The following is a 19044-nucleotide window of genomic DNA, read 5'->3' as shown; positions in this document are numbered from 1 at the left end:
GATTAAAAAGTCAAATATGGGCTGGAGCTATAGCATAGTGGCAGAGTGCTTTCCTAGCACACATGAGATACTAGGTTCTATCCTCAGTACCACATAAAAATAAAATATTGTGCCCACCTAAAAAAACTAAAAAATAAATATTTAAAAAAAATTTAAAAGAGGCATTCTGTGTATCTACAACTACAATAAATAAATAAATTTATTAAAAAAAAAAGTCAAATATGTCCATGAAACTCGTCCTCCTTTCCCAACAAGGAGACTGTACAGATTACAAACCTGCCGGACAAATCTGTACAGAAATAGGAGGAATATAAACTAGAATGTTCTGCTCTGCTCCCAGAGAGATTCGGAGCCATACTGCATGGAAATCACTTTAATGGCCTTTTATACCCCCTGCTGATAAAACATATTAGAAAACTGAAAAGAGTTTCACAATGGTAACATATATAATTTTACAATACTGAGTTAGATATTAGAAATGGTGAATTAGTCTCTATGTCCCTATGGTCTGCATACTTAATATGTGCCTTTTAATAAAAAATTTGTTAATTTGAGAAATAAGTTTGTGGCCACAATGAATGCTCTGTTAGTCACCTTCTCTACTGTTATTTGTGTCTAAAATTCTGCAGTTCAATCTGTAGAACAAGGATAGTGAGTCCCAGACATGACAATTTCTTTTGACTGCCCTTAACGAGCACTTTATTTACTTACATTTTTGGGTGCTGGGGATGGAACCCAGGGCCTTGCATATGCCAAGCATGTGCTCAAGCACTGAGCAACGCCCCCGGCCCTGACAAGCAAGATCATGAGCGCATGTCCTCTGGAGGCAGGATCATTCAAAATAGGCAGAAGGGCAAATGTAGAGACCTGGCTTACTTTTCTGAAGTGGGCGTAAGCTGGTGTCTTAGCCTGGCCAGGAGAGCATGATCGAAGGCAGAGGGCAGAGCAAGACACAGGCAATAAAAAGATCAGGCTGAAGAATTTCACTGATGACAAGCCAAGGCCGCAGGCTTCCTCCATGTTTCTGGCTGTAGCTATGTGGGGTCGTGCTTGGCTCTTTTAGGATTCTGTGGGTCTTCAGGCAGGGAATTCCTCCTTGCTGAAAGACTCCTGAGTGAGCACCAGCTCTGTACCTGCTGCAGGCGCAGGGTGAGCTCCTGATCACAGGCCCGTTGAACCGTTTCTGCCTTCTTTATGTCCCAGTTCAAGGCAGCAGCCAACACTCTGGTATCTTCCCTGGTCACCAACTGCAGCAAGAATAAGAACCACTGAGAACCACTCCTGTGCTCTTGTCTGTGCTTTTGTGATTTTCTTTAGGGGAATAGATTAGGCAACATCAGCTCATGTTTAGGCCGAAAGGCCAGTTTTCTTTCACAGTAAATCTTCAAGTGCTTTCTCTTACCATTCAATACCACCAGGAAATTGAGCCAAGCTCCTGTCAACAACAACTTCCTTCCCTTCTGTCTACAATAGAAGGGCACTTGGGACAGGGACAAGGACAGAGGATGAGGAGGAGCACCCACCTGGATGGGCTTCCTTTGTCCAGCTCCTTGTAGCCTGGCTTTAGATGGCTGACAACTCTGCCTTCTCATGTGCCATTTTACAGACCTCAGGACTGAACTGGTAGCCATCTCAGAAGCTCAAGCCCTGCTTTCTCTCCCTGTCAGCTTTAGTCATTTCATTACCAATCCAAGACCAGAGAATGGCCTTTGATGATCTGAGGACGTGCACATGTTTTCTCTTTAAAGCCATTCTCATTTGACTTAAATTAGGTGTTTGCAAATGCTTTGACATATGATAGGCAAACTGGCAGTTATGTTTTGAGGTCTGCAGAGGTGAAAAGAAACCCCAAACGTGCCCCTCCACGGTCGGTCATACTACTTCTCCAGGGCAGGTCATTTCCTGAGCTTAGTGTCCCTGGGTCTCGCCCACCTCCAAATCCTGATTAGACAAGCTCAGCTCAGGTACAGGCTTCTCTTTCAGCACTGTGAGGATCTGGCCCCTAAGTGCAATTTCAGAGGTGATCTCTCTGCTGACGGCTGTGTCAACTGTATCCACGTCTTCACCAAGGGCAGCTTTGGACTCTGCAAAGCAGATGTGAGAGAGATGAGCACAATTGCAATCACACAGACAGCCCACCAGGTAGAGCAACTGGTTGGGCAAAAGATAAATGTCACTTGAAGTGTTCCTGGCTGCCTGCGCGTGGGTCCTTTCTTGAGGGAAGGCTCCTGAGTGCTCAGGGTAGCCCCAGCAGAGTCCTACCTTCCTGCTTTGACAAGATGCCACCCTCCTTTTCCAAGGCCTGCAGATAAAGCTCCAGGAGCTGCTTGGACTGACGGGCTTCCTCTCTCTGGTCAAGCACCTGCTGGAGTGTGTTCTGGAGCCCCTGGACAGTAGCACAGCTTTGGCAGAGTTCCTGAGCCAGGTCTGAACACGGAACGTTGATAAGCACCTAATGAACAAACACATCGAGAGATCGCAAATTACTTTCTTAATTTTTTTTTTTTTTTGTGGTGCCAAGGATTGCCTTGTGCATGCAAAGTAAGCATTCTACCTACTGAGCTATTCTACCAATTGAGCTATATCCCCAGCCCTAGCAAACTACTTTCTAAACCTGGTGTTCTCTCTCAAAATATATCTATCACAGAACCCATTTCATTTTCCCCAGAGTTCCTATCATGGCTGGCTGAGGGTCAAGAGGGGGCCTGTGATGTTTCCAGTACTCTCCCAGTGTGAAAACTGGGAAGGCGAGACTTTGGTGCCTCATTAAAAACAAAACCATGGGCTGGAGTTGTAGCTCAGTGACAAAGTGCTTGCTAGCATATGTGAAGCTCTGGGTTCGATTCTCAGTACTGCATATAAATAAATAAAATAAAGTCCATCGACAACTATAAAAAAAATATGATGCTGTTGTAAGCAAAAGTTCCTCTCTTTAACCTTAAATACTTAAATTCTTTTTTTTTTTTTTAAAGAGAGAGAGAGATAGGGGGAGAGAGAGAGAGAATTTTTAATATTTATTTTTTAGTTCTCGGCGGACACAACATCTTTGTTGGTATGTGGTGCTGAGGTTCGAACCTGGGCCGCACGCATGCCAGGCGAGCACGCTACCACTTGAGCCACATCCCCAGCCCTTAAATTCTTGTTTACTTTTTTAAAGCTTTAAGTTTTTTTTTTCTTTTTTTTTTTTTTTCAGAGGGAGGAGTTACTGGGGATGCTCAACCACTAAGCCACATCCCCACCCTTTTTATTTTGAGATGGGGGACTCGATAAGTACCTGAGAACCTAAACAGATACTTCTCAGAAGAAGATATACAATCAATCACCAATTATATGAAAAAATGTTCATCATCTCCAGCAATTAGAGAAATGAAAATCAAAACTACTCTAATGAAATTTCTGATGAAATCTCACTCCTGTCAGAATGGCAGCTATTAAGAATACAAACAACAGTAAGTATTGGTGAGGATGTGTGGGAAAAGGCACACTCATACATTGCTGGTGGAACTGCAAATTGGTGTGGCCAATATGGAAAGCAGTGTGGAGATTCCTTGGAAAACTGGGAATAGAACCACCATTTGACCCAGCTATTCCACTCCTTGGTCTATACCCAAAGGACTTAAAAATAGCATACTACAGGGAGACAGCCACATCAATGTTTACAGCAGTACAATTCACAATAGCTAAACTGTGGAATCAACCTAGATGCTCCTCAGTAAATGAATAGATAAAAAAAAAATGTGACATATATATATACAATGGAATATTACTCAGCATTAAAAGAGAATAAAATCATGGCATTTGCAGGTAAATGGATGGAGTTGGAGAAGATAATGCTAACTGAAGTAAGCCAATCCCCCCAAAACAAATGTTGAATGTTTTCTCTGATATAAGGAGACTGATTCATAGTAGGGTAGGGAGGGGGGAGCATGGGAGGAATAGGTAAACTCTAGGTAGGGCAGAGGGGTGAGGGGGGAAGGGAGGAGGCAGGGGGTTAGCAAGGATGATGGAATGTGATGGACATCATTATCCAAAGTACACGTATGAAGACATGTAAAAAGAAGGTGGTTCATTTTCTTTCTTTTTTTTTTTTTTTTGTATATACAGCACTAGATTAAAAGTAATCTTTAGGGCTGGGGATGTGGCTCAAGCGGTAGCGCGCTCGCCTGGCATGCGTGCGGCCCGGGTTCGAACCTCAGCACCACATACCAACAAAGATGTTGTGTCCGCCGAGAACTAAATAATAAATATTTAAAAAAAAAAAAAAGAAAAAAAAAAAAAAAAAAAAAAGTAATCTTTAGGGCTGGGGTTGTGGCCGAGTGGTAAAGCACTTGCCTAGCATGTGTGAGGCCCTGGGTTCAAGCCTCAGCACCACATAAAAATAATAAATAAATAAAATTAAGGTATTGTGTCCAACTACAATTAAAAAATTAAAAAAAAAAAAGTAATCTTTACAAGAAAAAGACCAGAGCTGGGGTTATAGCTCAGTTGGTAGAGGTGTTGCCTTGCATGCACAAGGCCCTGGGTTTAAGCCTCAGCACCACATACACACACACACACACACACACACAAAAAAAAAAAAAAAAAAAAAAAAAAGAAAGAAAGAAAAAAAAAAAGAAAGAAAGAAAAAGACCAAACTGCTAACATTTGGGCAGTGGCTCTAAAGTCAGCTGTGTGTCAGCCCTCGTGTGGATGGAGCTCAATAAAAACACTCCGATCAAAAGCCTGCATTTCTTGAGTACTAGATTGGGAAGGGCCTCTCTGAGGAAAAGACTTTAGTTTTAAATTTTATGTTGCATCAATTATTGAACAGGTAATATTAATATATTCACAAGATTCAAAATTCAAGAGGTATAAACCTTACAAGAGAGGTACTAGCATAATCCCATTTTACAGATGTGGAAAATGAGGCAAGAGAGGGCAAGTGACTTCCCAAGAATCAGTCTTATTCTAAGACTCTCACCATGTATAAATGATTTCTATGCTCTTTCCTTCCCTTTCACCTGTCCTCAAGGCCCTCAGTGCCCTTGGCCTCAAGTTTTTCCTTTATCTGTGGGTGTCCAGCCTCATAAGCTCTCTTTGAGTGTCCTAAGTTTCCCTCAGGGTTCAGGCTCTGACCAGCAACTCACAAGCTGATGTTTCTATTCAAGTAAGGCCTATGGTGCTCCCCATTCAAAGGATCCATTGCAACATGCTAGTCTGTTGAGGTGGGAAGGAAGGTCATGATCACTTTCTTTTTTTTTTCTTTTCTTTTTTGGTACCAGGGATTGAACCCAGGGGTACTTAACTACTGAGCCACATCCCCAGCCCTTTTTTTGATTTTTTTTGTTTTGAGACAGGATCTTGCTAAATTGCTTAAGGCCTTGCTAAGTTGCTGAGGTTGGCTTTGAACTTGCAATCCTCCTGCCTCAGCCTCCCTAGTTGCTGGGATTACAGGTGTGTGCCACCACGTCTGGCTCTTTTCTTTCCTTTTTATTTCAGTACTGGGGATCAAACCCAGGGCTTCACATGTGCTAAGCAAGTGTCAGCCCATTTTTCATTGCTGAGGCTAGTTTTGAACTTGGATCTTCCAATCTCATTCTCCAGAGTAGTTAGGATTACAGGTGTGCCTGTTCTGTTTCTTTAAAAAAAAATAAATAAGGAAGGCTCCTGACTTCCCTCTGCTTAGAACATTGGCTCCAAACTTCCTATGCAGGATCCATCTTGTCCTGTAGCTTTTAGTTTAATTGTCACCTCTTGGGAACCTGCCAATATTTATCAAATGCATGCACCCTTTAATTTAGCAGTTACACCTGTAAATTTATTTTATGGATAAGTGACTGTGCAAAATGACCTTGGTATGCACTCTTGCAGTACTATCTGGAATAGCAAGACAGATGGCAATCCAAATGTCCAAGTTTGGGAGGTTTTTCTTCCTTTCTTTTTGTACTAGGAATAGAACCCAGGGGGCACTTTACCACTGAATTACATCTCCAGTCCTTTTTGTGTTTTATTTTGAGACAGGGTCTTGCTAAATTGCTGAGACCTTGAACTTGAGATCCCCCTGCCTCAGCCTCTCAAGTTGCTGGGATTATAGACATGCAGTACTATACCTGGTTTGTGAGTCCTTTTTGTTCAACATACTGAAATATAATTCATATGCCATTTGATTCATTCATTCAGTGGGTTTTAGTATAAAATACTAAATAAAAATAGTATAAAATAGGTTTAGTATGCCCATAGTGTTATGTAACCACTAGTACAATCAATTTTAGAATGTTTTCACCACAGGCTTGGAGTATAGCTCAGTGGTAGAGCATGTGCTTAGCATGTGTGAGACCATGGGTTCAATCCCCAGCACTAAATAAAAACATACATACACATATGCATTTTTTTACCACCCTGAAAAGAAACCCATTAGCAATTACTTCATATTCTTCCTTAGTGCCCCAGCCCAACAGTAAACTACTCTCCTTCTCTATGGATCTGCATATTCTGGCCATTTCATATAAATGTAATCATGAATTACGTGCACTTTGTGACTGGCTTCTTTCACTCTGTGTAATGTTTTCAAGGCTCATCCTATTTTTTTGGTGGTGCTGGGGATTGAACCCAGGGCCTTGTGCATGTGAGGCAAGCACTCTACCATGTAAACCATATCCCTAGTCCCAAGGATCATCCTATTTTAACATGCACTAATATTCCATTTTTTATGGCCAAATAAGATTCTGTAGTATAGACTTCCTATATTTTGTTTATTCATTCATCAATTGATGGACATTTGAGTAATTTTCACTTTTTGGCTCTCTGTAGAACTATGTTTCTATACCTCTTGGATTTTGAAACATGTGAATATATTCATATCCTTTATTCCCAAATAAATACGTAAATTTAAAAATGACCAAAAAGTCACTTCCATACCAATTCAGTACCATACTCCCAGTGCTCAGAGCCAGGTGAAGCCCAGGAGAGAGATTCAATCAATAGTTTTTAAATGAAAACATACTTTTTTCCTGAAACCTAACTTCACTGGAGAGGAATGCAAGAAATCAGGCTAATGCCACATAGTCAAAAAGACAGCTGGAATTTGAGTCCAGCTACTCCAACTCTACACTCCTTAGCAGCACATCCCTAACCTCCAATGTCCACCTAGACAGGTGTAGGATGGAGCCGGGGCATCTGTATTTAAAAAAAAAAATCCACAGGTGACTTTAATGCATGGTGAGGGCTGAATAAGGGCTACTCAGCTGGCATAGTGGCGCAGGCTGGTAATTCCAGCTATTTGGCAGGCTGAAGCAGGAGGATTGCAAGTTTGAGGTCAGCCTGGGCAACTTATGAGACGGTGTCTCAAAATGAAAATTTTAAAAACAGGTCTGGGGATGTAGTTCAGTGGTAGAGTGGTTGCCTAGCTTGTGTGAGGTGCTAGATTTAATCCCCAGTACTGTTGAAAAACACCCTCACCTCAAAAAAACCTACTGTAGGGATCATCATAAAATGAAGACTCTTTGGGCTGGGGATGTGGCTCAAGTGGTAACGCGCTCACCTGGCATGCGAGGGGCGCTGGGTTCCATCCTCAGCACCACATAAAATAAAATAAAGATGTTGTGTCCACTGAAAACTGAAAAATAAATATTAAAAAATTCTCTCTCTCTCTTCTCTATTAAAAAAAATGAAGACTCTTAGGTATAATGTAAAAATTATTTAAAAATTAGGAAAATTATTGGGGTACAGTGCTTGCCTAGCATGCACAAAGTCCTAGGTTCAATTCCAGGACTTCAAAAAATAAAAAAATGAAAAAAATAATAGTTAAAAATTAAGAAATAATGAAATTATTATGGGAAGAGGCCTAGAAGCTAAGAAGGGGCTGGGGACTACAGAGGCTGGGTGAGCACTGGGTTTAATCAAGGGCTTACTTGAAGGTCTTCCTCTGACAGCAGGATGATGCTGGACAGATCTTGTTTCAGTTGCCTGGCCACATTCTTCCACCTCAGTCCTGCCCCACTGTCTGTTTCATCGATATCAACGGACTCTTGGGAAATCCAAGCTGTACCTCCATCTGATATTTAGGAGAAAATGCTGTCAGTCACTTCAAGTACCGTTTTTACCTCCTCGGTTAGCACAGACCTCTGGAGGATGTGTGTGTCCCTCCCACTGACCACTAAGGACAGTTTCAATGAGGAAGAACGAACCTGCTCTTAAGGATTCTCAGGAAAGTAAAAAATCTCTATCTAGGATCTTAAATTTTTTTCTTCAATTTATTTTTGTGTGAAACTGCTCTGTATTCCTCTATGGAAGAGACACCTAACCCCAACACTTAGTCATGTATGGTCCCAGGATCCTACCACACCTCCCTTTTTTTGCTTTTATATAGGAAAACACTCATTCTCACCAGTGCTTCTCCCATATGTGGAATGGTTCCATCCTTAAAGAGCAAGCCATTGCTTGCTGCCCCTTGGGCACAAGTACAATAGTGGCTGGAGAGCCATTGCTAAAGGCTGATTTCCCCAATTTAGTAGCAATGACTTTTCTGAATATATTTCTTTAATTCTTTGATCCTTGACTGCTAATAGTATTTACCTTTTATTTATGTTTTGGGGACCAGGGATTGAAACCAGGGGTACTTCACAACTGAGCTATGTCCCCAGTCCTTTTTTATTTTGTTTTATTTGGAGACAGGGTCTCACAAAGTTGCTGAGGCTGTCCCTTAACTTGTGATCCTCCTGCCTCAACCTCTCAAGTTCCTGGGATTCTCTGTTAGTTGCCTTTGCATCTCAAGTGATGATGATGACAGTGATAGGTAACATTTACTGAGCCCTTACCATGTGTCAGGTAGGATCTAAATGCATTTGACAATGTCTGGTTGTCAAAGCTGGGGCAGGGGACATTGAGTGATAAGAGGCAAGGAAGTTGCTAAACATTCTACTATGCACACAACAGCCTCTCCACAACGGAGGATTCTCTGGCTTAAAATGTCAATGGTATTATTGAGAAGCCATGGTTGGTACTATATTATTCATATGTTGATCCTAGGAGACAGGCACTGAAATTATCATGACAGTAAGTATCACCTCGCTAGTAAATGGCAGAGCCTTTTTACTAGCCTCACTAGTAAATGGATCAGACCCAAGCAGCCTGATCCAGTCTGGTGTACTGTGAATGAGTTGAGAACTACACCACACTCCTCTTTTTTTTTTTTTTTTTTTTTTTTATTTTTTTCTTAGTTCTCGGCGGACACAACATCTTTGTTGGTATGTGGTGCTGAGGATCGAACCCGGGCCGCACGCATGCCAGGCGAGTGCGCTACCGCTTGAGCCACATCCCCAGCCCACCACACTCCTCTTTAACCCCAGGACTCCGGGTTGGGGATGTGGCTCAAGCGGTAGCGTGCTCGCATGGCATGCGTGCGGCCCGGGGTTCAATCCTCAGCACCACATACAAAACAAAGATGTTGTGTCTGCCAATAAATAAAAAATAAATATTGAAAAATTCTCTCTCTCTCTCTCCCTCTCTCACTCTATCTTTAAAAAATAAATAAATAAATAACCCCAGGACTTGGCACCTGTCTGGCACACAGAAGGTGCTCAGGTAAACATTTGCTGGATAAATGCTTAAACAACAAAATGGCAATCAGATGCCTGTGCAGTGAAATCAATTATGATGACAATGATGTCATATACAGCCAGTGTTCCTCACCTGAATTGCTGTACGTCCACTTCTCATTACTGGCCAATGCCACAAACTTGGTGTTGGAAGGCAGACAGAGGAAGTAATCATCATCATCCACTATGGTACCATCCTCTGCTAGGACCAGAGTGACTGGTGTCAGGGACTTGTCAATGGCCAGAATGTCACAGGCTAAGAAGAATAAAATATTTGGCAACTGAAAAATATCCATAAGGAAATTATATCCAGTACTCTCAATATGGATGGCCCCCCCAAGCTGAGCAGAATCCCTGTAGACAATAGTAACTACAATAACAATTATAAATATTAACACTAAAGTAACCCTTACCATGTGCTTGATATTATTTTAAGTGCTTTTCATAATCAGCAGTAATCAGGTACTGTTGTTATTTCCATTTTACAGATAATCCATGTCACCCAAAGTTTGGAGAGGTTAGTTAACTTGTCCAAGATCACAGAATAAGTGGCAGAACTGGGATTTAAGCCCAGTATGGCTTCTGAAAATGTGTTTCCCCATCCAGGAGACATTGAGTCTGTCTTTGAATGAACAACCAACCAACACAAGTCTGGTTTGATTCCTTATGCATATGTGTTCTTTCATTTATTCATTCAGCGGTCATCTAAAATTTTCCTGTGTGTGGGTTTGATCCCTAGGATTGCAAAAAAAATAATAAAATTCTCCTATGTGTCAAATGTCTCCAAAAAAAAAAAAAAAAGGAATACTTTTTGTTCTTTGTAGTATCTTCCTTTATAGGTATTCTAGCTTAAAGAAAAATATAAAAGGCAGAAGCTTGTATCAGGAGCTTTTCATTTTTATCATCACTGAGCAAGATCCTTTCTCCAGGGCCAGTCTGCCCCATCCTGCTAAGTGATGGCAATTCATCAAATACCAAGATTGGACTAAGCAGAAAAAGCTGAGACTATAAATATCCTTTGGCAATGCTATCTATCAACCAAGATAGAACAGCAAACCTGTATAGGTCCAGAGAACAGAAGTCTCAGCCAAGGCTATCCATCCAGTCCACATAAGTTGAACTAAAATCATGGAACTTAATGCCAGGAAGAAATATGTAAATGCTTATGTAGAAAAAAAATCCATGTCACCAAAGCACTTATAGTGCTTGGGGTATTCCTGAGTCTCACATCTTCTATAAGACATTTGCTGGGGCTGGGGATGTGGCTCAAGCGGTAGCGCGCCCACCTCGCATGCCTGCGGCCCGGGTTGGATCCCCAGCACCACATACCAACAAAGATGTTGTATCCACTGATAACTAGAAAATAAATATTGAAATTCTCTCTCTCAAAAAATAAATAATTAAAAAAAAAAAAAAACATTTGCTGGAGCTTTGTGACTCAGAGGAAGCAGTGTACACCTTCAGGCAGGCTGACTGTATGTCTGGGATTGGCTCACAAGCTAAACCTGCAGAACTTCTTTGGATACATAATTTGTTGCTAGGGGCTACTAACACTTGTAATTCATTTGAATGTATTGTGTCATTTGAGAATCCCAGAATCTTTTGTATCAGAGCTGGAAATACACCCACTTCGCTGATGAGAAAACTAAGGGTCCAGATATGATTAAGTGCAAGTTCAAGCAGTCTGGGGCTGGACTCAGAACTTCCATCAGCTCATGATCATGGCCTGGACCCTACAGGAGTTGTCATTTGCAGCTTCCTCTTTGTGGCACAGGTACCAGTAGCAGCTGACGATGGAAACCCCCCTCCACTCCACGGTGGGCTCAGCTGGGGGTCCCAGCACCACCTTAGTGAGCCAGATTGGCAAGAATGCACTAGACTCCTTGAGGTCCAAAATCTGTTTTAGGCGACACCTAAGTGGAGTCGGTCTTCCCTTACATATTGCTTCCAGTCCATTCCGCACCCCCCCCCCCCCCGCCCATTACGTCTCACAGGAGATAAATGCCTGAAACTTGTCAATCGCTATGCCTTGGGGCATTTCTGTCCCAGGGCTTCGCAGAGCAGCGAGAATACTCGACACTTTGCCCGACCGTCCTTGCCTCCACCGGATATCCTCACCCGTGGCGCTCTCCCCGTCCCCGCCCCGGTCCCAGTCCCGGGCCAACCCTTGCTCCTCAGCTCCTCGAGGCAGGAGGCCGCCACGCCATGCTGTTCGCGGCTCTGATTGCGGCGCAGCACACATGGCTTTAGAAGCCGAATCTCGTCGGGTTCCGGAGCACCACCGGTCACTTCCATCCTCTTCCAGGTGGAACTTGACTCTGGGAAGTCTTGGGAAACAGTGTAGAGCGCTCCTTTTACTCCCACCGCTTCCCGTGGCCTGTCGGGAGATGTAGTTCTCGCAGAAGCAAATCACCGCGTGAGATCAAGGCACGCCGGGAGATGTAGTTCTAGTTGTAGTCAGTCACATGCAGCCCCAGAGCATGCTGGGACCTGTAGTGTCTGTGTGTAAAGATGGGGTTGTGGGGCGGGAGATGAGGAGGGGATGGGGAGAGGGAAGGGGAGCGGGAGAAGGAGAAAGAGGAGAAGGAAAGACGTTTGGCGGTACTGCAGAATGGGACTCCGGGTCTCATGCACATTAAGCATATGTCCTACTACTGACTAATCCCCAGACCAGTTTTTTTTTAATTTTTTATTTGTTTTAATTAGTTATACATGACGGTAGAATGCACTTATATACTTTGATATGTCATACATAGATAGGATATAATGTCTCATTTTTCTGAGTATACATATCATAGAATCATATTGGTCATACAGTCCCCAGACCAGTTTTCAGTGTTCTCTTTAGGAGTTGCAATTGAACGTTTACAAGTGAGTTCAACGGGGATTTATTTTGCATTATGAAACACACACACACACACACACACACACACACGTACTTCCTTGAAATTTAGATGATCCTTACATGCATATATAGATGCATAATGTTAATACTTAAATAAGTCTGTCATTCGATTCCCTGCTACACCTGTGCAAATCAGATTGGACCTGCTGAACAAATGCTTAAATACATAAATAGGCTGTTAAAAAAAAAAGTACAAGAGGTCACTATTCTGGACTAAGCTCCTGCACCAGGCTGCAATAGACCTGACTAAAAATCTAAATGGAGAGCTGAGAGTGTAGCTCAGTAGTTCAGCCTAGTATGTGCAAGTCCCTGGATTCAGTCCCCAGCACTACCAAACTGAAACTGAACTGTTAATCTCAATTTCCCAGAAATCAGGATTACAAAGATAACAGCCAAATTTCTCAAACAGGTCAGTTTTAACTGGCATGATGGTGAAGTTCCCTCTTCCTTAATTCTTTTTTTTTTTTTTTTTTTTTTTTTTAAGAGAGAGTGAGAGAGGAGAGTGTTTGTATGTGGTGCTGAGGATCGAACCCAGGCCGCAGGCATGCCAGGCGAGCGCACAACCGCTTGAGCCACATCTCCAGCCCCACCCTCTTCCTTAATTCTTATACTGAAAGGAAACTTGAAGTAATGTTGACCAATCAGTTATTTTCTTATTGTTCTCTCTCTCTGTCCTTGTTTTTACAAGGAAAGTAACTTTGAAATGACCAATCTACTATTTTGTTGTTGTTTCTGCTTATAAAACTAACCTCTTATGCTGTGCTCATTGGAGCACTTATTCTCTTTTATGGAATGAAGAGTTGCCTGATTTTAGAACTAAAAATAAATCAAAATTGAAATTAAGAAAATTGTTCTTTGGCAAGACTAAACATTAAGAAGTATGCCAGCTGGAAAAAATGATTTCATCATCTTTTATGACAGATCAGAATGCACCCTATTTTAAACTCAAAGTAAAGGTATCTTTCAAGAATCACAGTGCATTGATAACAAGTGTAGTCTCTGGGGATTATAATGGTGATTCACAAATGGATGTCCTTCTAACATATTTTCCCCAGAAACATGCCAACAATGAATTACGAGCTGTTATCTTCTGTGGACAAAATCAAACAATATAACCATACTCAATAGGACTTTTCAAGATCAGCCACTAATTATGGACTTCAATGGTGATCTAATTCATGATACATTTGGTATCACAAATGGATCCAGCCAGCCACAGATACTATTTTTTTAAAACACTTTTTTTCTTAGTCGTAGTTGGACAGTAGTTGGACAAGATGCCTTTATTTTATTTGTTTTTATGTGGTGCTGAGGATTGAACCCAGTGCCTTGCACGTGTTAGATGAGTACTTTACCACTGAGCCACAGCTCCAAGCCAAAGATACTATTAGAAGGAAATTTATTATGGCAATCTGCTTTGACCACTAATAAGAATATGTGAATTCCACATTCTCATTCATTTATTGATCTGACTGAAGATTTTGCAGCAGATTGATTCCTGACAACATTGTCTGACTGTAGTACCTTCTAGTTTGAGATATGGGAAAATTGGGGTGGAAAGTTCTCTGTCCACAAAAACCTCAAAATATAGTGGTGGATGGACAGTCAGCATTTGCAGACTTTGATGTAGATGGACAAAGGATCACTAACTTCCAGGCTGTGAAGATAAAACTGCCAAAATATCATCAACTCCTTACTGAAATCTGGAATAAAGCAGTGGGTTCCAGTCCTACAGGATTTCAGCAATAAGGACACACTCTGGGCCTTTGTGCCATTTGTGCATGAAGGATGACTGACTGAAATACCATTTCCAGTTTTCCTTCATATTGGAGACTATAACATGGATGGCTATCCAGATACTCCTGCCACACTAAAGACATACATACGTCTGGAAGCAAACAACAGAACTTTTCACTAGAGAATGACCCTGATAATAATGTGAGCTGTAAGGAGGCATACCCAATGTTTAAATCTTACTGGACTAATGGACCTAAATCAAATCAGAGATGCCATGGTGTGGGGACAAGTGCATGGAGTACTGCATATGTGACATACCTTAAGGGTGCCTGAGTGGCAAACCACTCCCCTTGTGCTAGGTGCATGAGCAGCAAATTGCTTACTCTTTAGACACATCCCTGGGTGTGAGGCCACATGTTGTGGTCCCAGCGCTTGCTCCATGTCCCCTTCTCAATTGGTCGCAGCAAGGACAGTTGGCCAAAAATTGTATTGGTTACTGCCTATAATCTGCTTAGCTACTGCCTGAGTACATGGTAACTACACAATAAAATCAGACCTGTTTCTGGCTTGGTCTCCAGAGGTCTTGATTCATGAATCTGAAGCCACACTCTCCTCTACCCTGTTCCATAGACCTCCTCACTGGAGGAGAGAGAGCCCACATACCATGATTGCCACCTTTTTGACATTTAGGAAGATGGGATCTTGGATATTGTAGTCCCAAGGAAAGTCTACACAAATAATGATTTTGCCATCTATACATTAAAAAATAACTTTGAAGCAGATGTGTATTTTGTAAAAGTGTGTGTTCCTAGTGGTCTGTGTTCTAATGACTGTCTTCATAAGATAACACCTTTTGGAGTGAATCAACCTGAGCCATATATGGTGTATACATCTATAGATGCCAATGGATAACTGAAAAATGTCTCAGCTGGACAACTTGGCCAATCAGCACATTTAGCTCCCCAACTACCATACAATGTACTTGGCTCAGATCGTAGTGAAAACTTTCCTGACAATCTTTATGTTGGAATTCCCTGTCCTTCTAGAGAGACATCTGTACAAAAACAAGAGTGGACTACAATCATTCCAAATTCCCAGCTAATTGTCATTCCATACCTTCACAGTGTCTTGTGAAGCTGGGGTGTCAAACTATGTTACACCAAGTAACATCCTTCTACTTACTGCCGTAGATCTCATGGATGTCTGTGTTTCCATCTTGGCAATAATTGGCATTTTGCTTAGGCAATAAAAGAAAGCAGATGATAGAGAAAATGATCAAGAGGCCCATAGGTTTCAAGCAATGCTCTGTGACTTGGCTTTAATATTATATAAAGGAGCGATCATTCATTCGATTAGTTGAAATACTAAGTTTTGGCTTATAGAAGAAAATAGGGATTTTGAATATTATTTATAAATTATGCATCTCTTGGCAATTATTGGAAAATATTAAAATAAATATAGTTTAAAAAAGACTAAACATTAAGATCTGAAGTAACAATTTAACTACTCCAATTTGCTGTGGTTAGCCAAGCTGAAATTAAACTTTAATTCCCAGCCTCCTCCAAAACAAAGATTTGAAGTAAATCAGAAAAGGGAAAATGTGAACAACGGCACTGTTTGAAATTGCTCAGATGTTCCTGACAACAACTCCTCCTTCTTGTTGTTGTTGTTCTTTTTTTTTTTTGTACTGGGAATTGCACCGAGGAGAACTTTTTAAAAATGTTTAATTTGTTATGTATGACAACAGAAGGCATTACTATTCATATTACACATATAGAGCACAATTTTTCATATCTCTGGTTGTACACAAAGTAGAGTCACATCCTTCGTGTCTTCATACATGTACACAGGGTAATGATTACCATCTCATTCCATGTCTTTCCCCCCCATGTCCCCTCCTTTCCCCTCCCTCTCCTATTCCTCTTTGCCTATCTAGAGTTCATTTAATCCCCCTCAGCATATTATGATATTATGAATCAGCATCCTTAAATCAGAGAAATCTTTCAGCATTTGGTTTTTTGGAATTGGCTAAATTCACTTAGCATTATCTTCTCCAGCTCCATTCATTTACCATGATTTTATTCTCTTTTAATGCTGAGTAATATTCCATTGTGTTTATATATCACAGTTTCTTCATCCATTCATCTACTGAAGGGCATCTAGGTTGGTTCTACAGTTTAGCTATTGTGAATTGTGCTGCTGTAAACATTGATACATACTCCCTGTAGTATGCTATTTTTTATTTATTTATTTATTTTATTTTTTTAAAGAGAGAGAGAGAGAGAGAGAGAGAGAGGGAGAATTTTTAATATTTATTTTTTAGTTCTCGGCGGACACAACAACTTTGTTGGTATGTGGTGCTGAGGATCGAACCTGGGCCGCACGCATGCCAGGCGAGCGCGCTACCGCTTGAGCCACATCCCCAGCCCAGCAAAATAGTTTTTGATATAGTTATTTCCTGAATTCCATCTCATTTGGAAAGAAACTTGAAAACAGCACTCAAAATGAATAAAAACCCTAGTACTTTCTGAACATGAAGATAATCATATCTTTTTTTTTTTTTAAAGAGTGAGTGTGAGAGAGAGAATTTTTAATGACACAAGATCTTTGTCTGTATGTGGTGCCGAGGATCGAACCCAGGCTGCACGCATGCCAGGTGCACGCTACCTCGCTACCTCGCGAGCCACATCCCCAGCCCCTGTAGTATGCTATTTTTAAGTCCTTTGGGTATAGACCAAGGAGTGGGATAGCTGGGTCAAATGGTGGTTCTATTCCCAGTTTTCCAAGGAATCTCCACACTGCTTTCCATATTGGCTGCACCAATTTGCAGTTCCACCAGCAATGTATGAATGTGCCTTTTCCCCCACATCCTCACCAACACTTACTGATGTTTGTATTCTTAATAGCTGCCATTCTGACAGGAGTGAGATGAAATCTTAGAGTAGTTTTGATTTGCATTTCTCTAATTGCTGGAGATGATGAACATTTTTTCATATAATTGTTGATTGTATATCTTCTTCTTAGAAGTGTTTGTTCAGGTCCTTGGCCCATTTATTGTTTAGTTTATTTGTTTTTTTTTTTTTTTTTTGGTGTTAATATTTTTGAGTTCTTTATATATTCTAATGTCAAGAATATATAAAGAACTCAGAGATTAGTGCTGTATCTGGTGTGCATGTGATAAGAATTTGTTCCCAATTAGTAGGCTCCCTATTCACCTCACTGATTGTTTCTTTTGCTGAGAAGCTTTTTAGTTTGAATCCACCCAGGGGCACTTTTTTCTACTGTGCTACATCCCATGCTCTTTTTACTTTTTAAGACAGGATCTCATTAAGTTGTCCAAGTAGGACTGAGTTGCTCTCCTGCCTTAGCTTTCTGAATTGCTGGGATTAAGGTCACATGGTGGCTGGGAATGTGGCTCAGGCGGTAGCGGCTGGTCTGGCATGCGTGCGGCCCGGGTTCGATCCTCAGCACCACATACCAACAAAGATGTTGTGTCTGCCGAGAACTAAAAAAAAATAAATGTTAAAAATTCTCTCTCTCTCCTCTTTCACTCGCCCTTAAAAAAAAAAAAAAGGGCATATGGTATCGCCACCAGCTTTTTTTTTTTTTTTTTTTTTTTTAATGGAGATCTCACTATGTTGCTCAGGCTAATGTCAAACTCCTGGGCTCAAGAGATCCTCCTGGGGCTGGGGATGTGGCTCAAGCGGTAGCGCGCTCCCCTCGCATGCGTGCGGCCCGGGTTCGATCCTCAGCACCACATACCAACAAAGATGTTGTGTCCGCCGAGAACTAAAAAAAAAATAAATAAATATTAAAAAATTCTCTCTCTCTCTCTCTCTCCTCTCTCACTCTCTCTTTAAAAAAAAAAAAAAAAAGAGATCCTCCTGCTTCAACCTCCAAAGTAGCTGGGAATATAGGTGTGTTTGTTCTAATAGTATGCTTCCAGAAGTTTGTAATTTTCTTCCAGAAAAACTAATATTTAGCTGGGTGCAGTGGTGCACATCTGTAATCCCAGCTATGCAGGATGATCACACATTCTAGGCCAGCCTCAGCAACTTAGTGAGACCTTCAGCAATTTGGCAAGACCCTGTGTCATTAAAAAAAGAAGAAGAAGAAAAAAAAGACTAGTGATGTAGTGCAGGTGTAAAGCACCCCCAGGTTCAATCCCTAGTTCAAAATAAATAAATAAATAGATAGTAATTTAAACAGTCCCAAAATATCCTTGCTTAGAGGGTGATATTTTATGTGAAGTAGAAATAATGGCCCATATTCATTAAGGGTCAGTCTCTTTCATATTTTGTTTTTGAAAACATGGATGTGCATATCAGATATTTGGTAAAGAGGAATTGTTAGTGTAGCCCATTTGAGAACTACAATTTGGTCAAAACACAGTTATGATAGGAGTTGAATAATGATGGTAATGTATGCATCCTTGTTCATTTAATTTCAACTTTAGCTTAAAAATCTCAACCATTATAAAGTAATGATAGTTAAGAGACACCTCCCCATGAAGCATCCTCTTTTGTGTTCTGGCAATAGACCTGCATAGAGTTATCAACGTTCTTTGGGCTGGGGTCGTGGCTCAGCGGTAAGGCGCTGGCTTAGCATATGCAAGGACCTGAGTTCCATCCACAGCACCACATAAAAATAAATAAATAAAATAAAGATATTGTATCCAACTACGACTGGAAAATAGATATTAAAAAAAAAAAACTTTTCAAAATTCTATCTCCAACAATGCTGTAATTGTGTGCGTGTGTGTTTGTCCCGGGCTTGAGACCTGGATCTTGGATCCTTTAATTTCTAGCTCTTGCCAAAGTTCCTGAC

The 19044-nt window shown here is 41.1% G+C and overlaps 1 protein-coding gene and 1 pseudogene across 2 annotated transcripts; one reads left to right on the top strand and one right to left on the bottom strand.

Moving 5' to 3' along the window:
• Positions 1-671: 671 nt before the first annotated feature.
• DFFA (DNA fragmentation factor subunit alpha) lies at positions 672-11961 on the bottom strand. The gene is made up of 6 exons (XM_081305734.1): positions 11741-11961; positions 9670-9831; positions 7890-8032; positions 2263-2452; positions 1933-2084; positions 672-1247 (listed from the first exon to the last, which is right to left on the bottom strand). Exons 1-6 carry the CDS (start codon positions 11868-11870, stop codon positions 1035-1037), a joined length of 990 nt encoding a protein of 329 aa, XP_081161860.1. The 5' UTR covers positions 11871-11961; the 3' UTR covers positions 672-1034.
• Positions 11962-13256: 1295 nt separating this feature from the next.
• LOC308655649 (T-cell immunomodulatory protein-like) lies at positions 13257-17717 on the top strand (annotated as a pseudogene). The gene is made up of 5 exons (XR_014024296.1): positions 13257-13699; positions 13862-14506; positions 14908-15347; positions 15408-16330; positions 17638-17717. The product of XR_014024296.1 is annotated as a T-cell immunomodulatory protein-like (transcript).
• The last annotated feature ends 1327 nt before the right edge of the window (positions 17718-19044 follow it).

Source organism: Spermophilus citellus (genome assembly GCF_964194105.1).
Source record: "Spermophilus citellus genome assembly, chromosome: 9".
In the NCBI taxonomy this organism is placed as follows: domain Eukaryota; kingdom Metazoa; phylum Chordata; class Mammalia; order Rodentia; family Sciuridae; genus Spermophilus; species Spermophilus citellus.
Note: the sequence above shows the minus strand (reverse complement) of the source record. Positions and strands in the feature narration are given on the sequence as shown.

Coding starts and splice junctions, on each gene's coding strand:
- DFFA (XM_081305734.1), bottom strand. CDS start 11,870: ATGGAAGTGACCGGTGGTGCTCCGGAACCCGACGAGATTCGGCTTCTA. Junction 9,832..11,740: donor CGAGGAGCTGAGGAGCAAGG/GTTGGCCCGGGA, acceptor TATTCTTCTTAG/CCTGTGACATTCTGGCCATT. Junction 8,033..9,669: donor GTGGACGTACAGCAATTCAG/GTGAGGAACACT, acceptor CCTAAATATCAG/ATGGAGGTACAGCTTGGATT.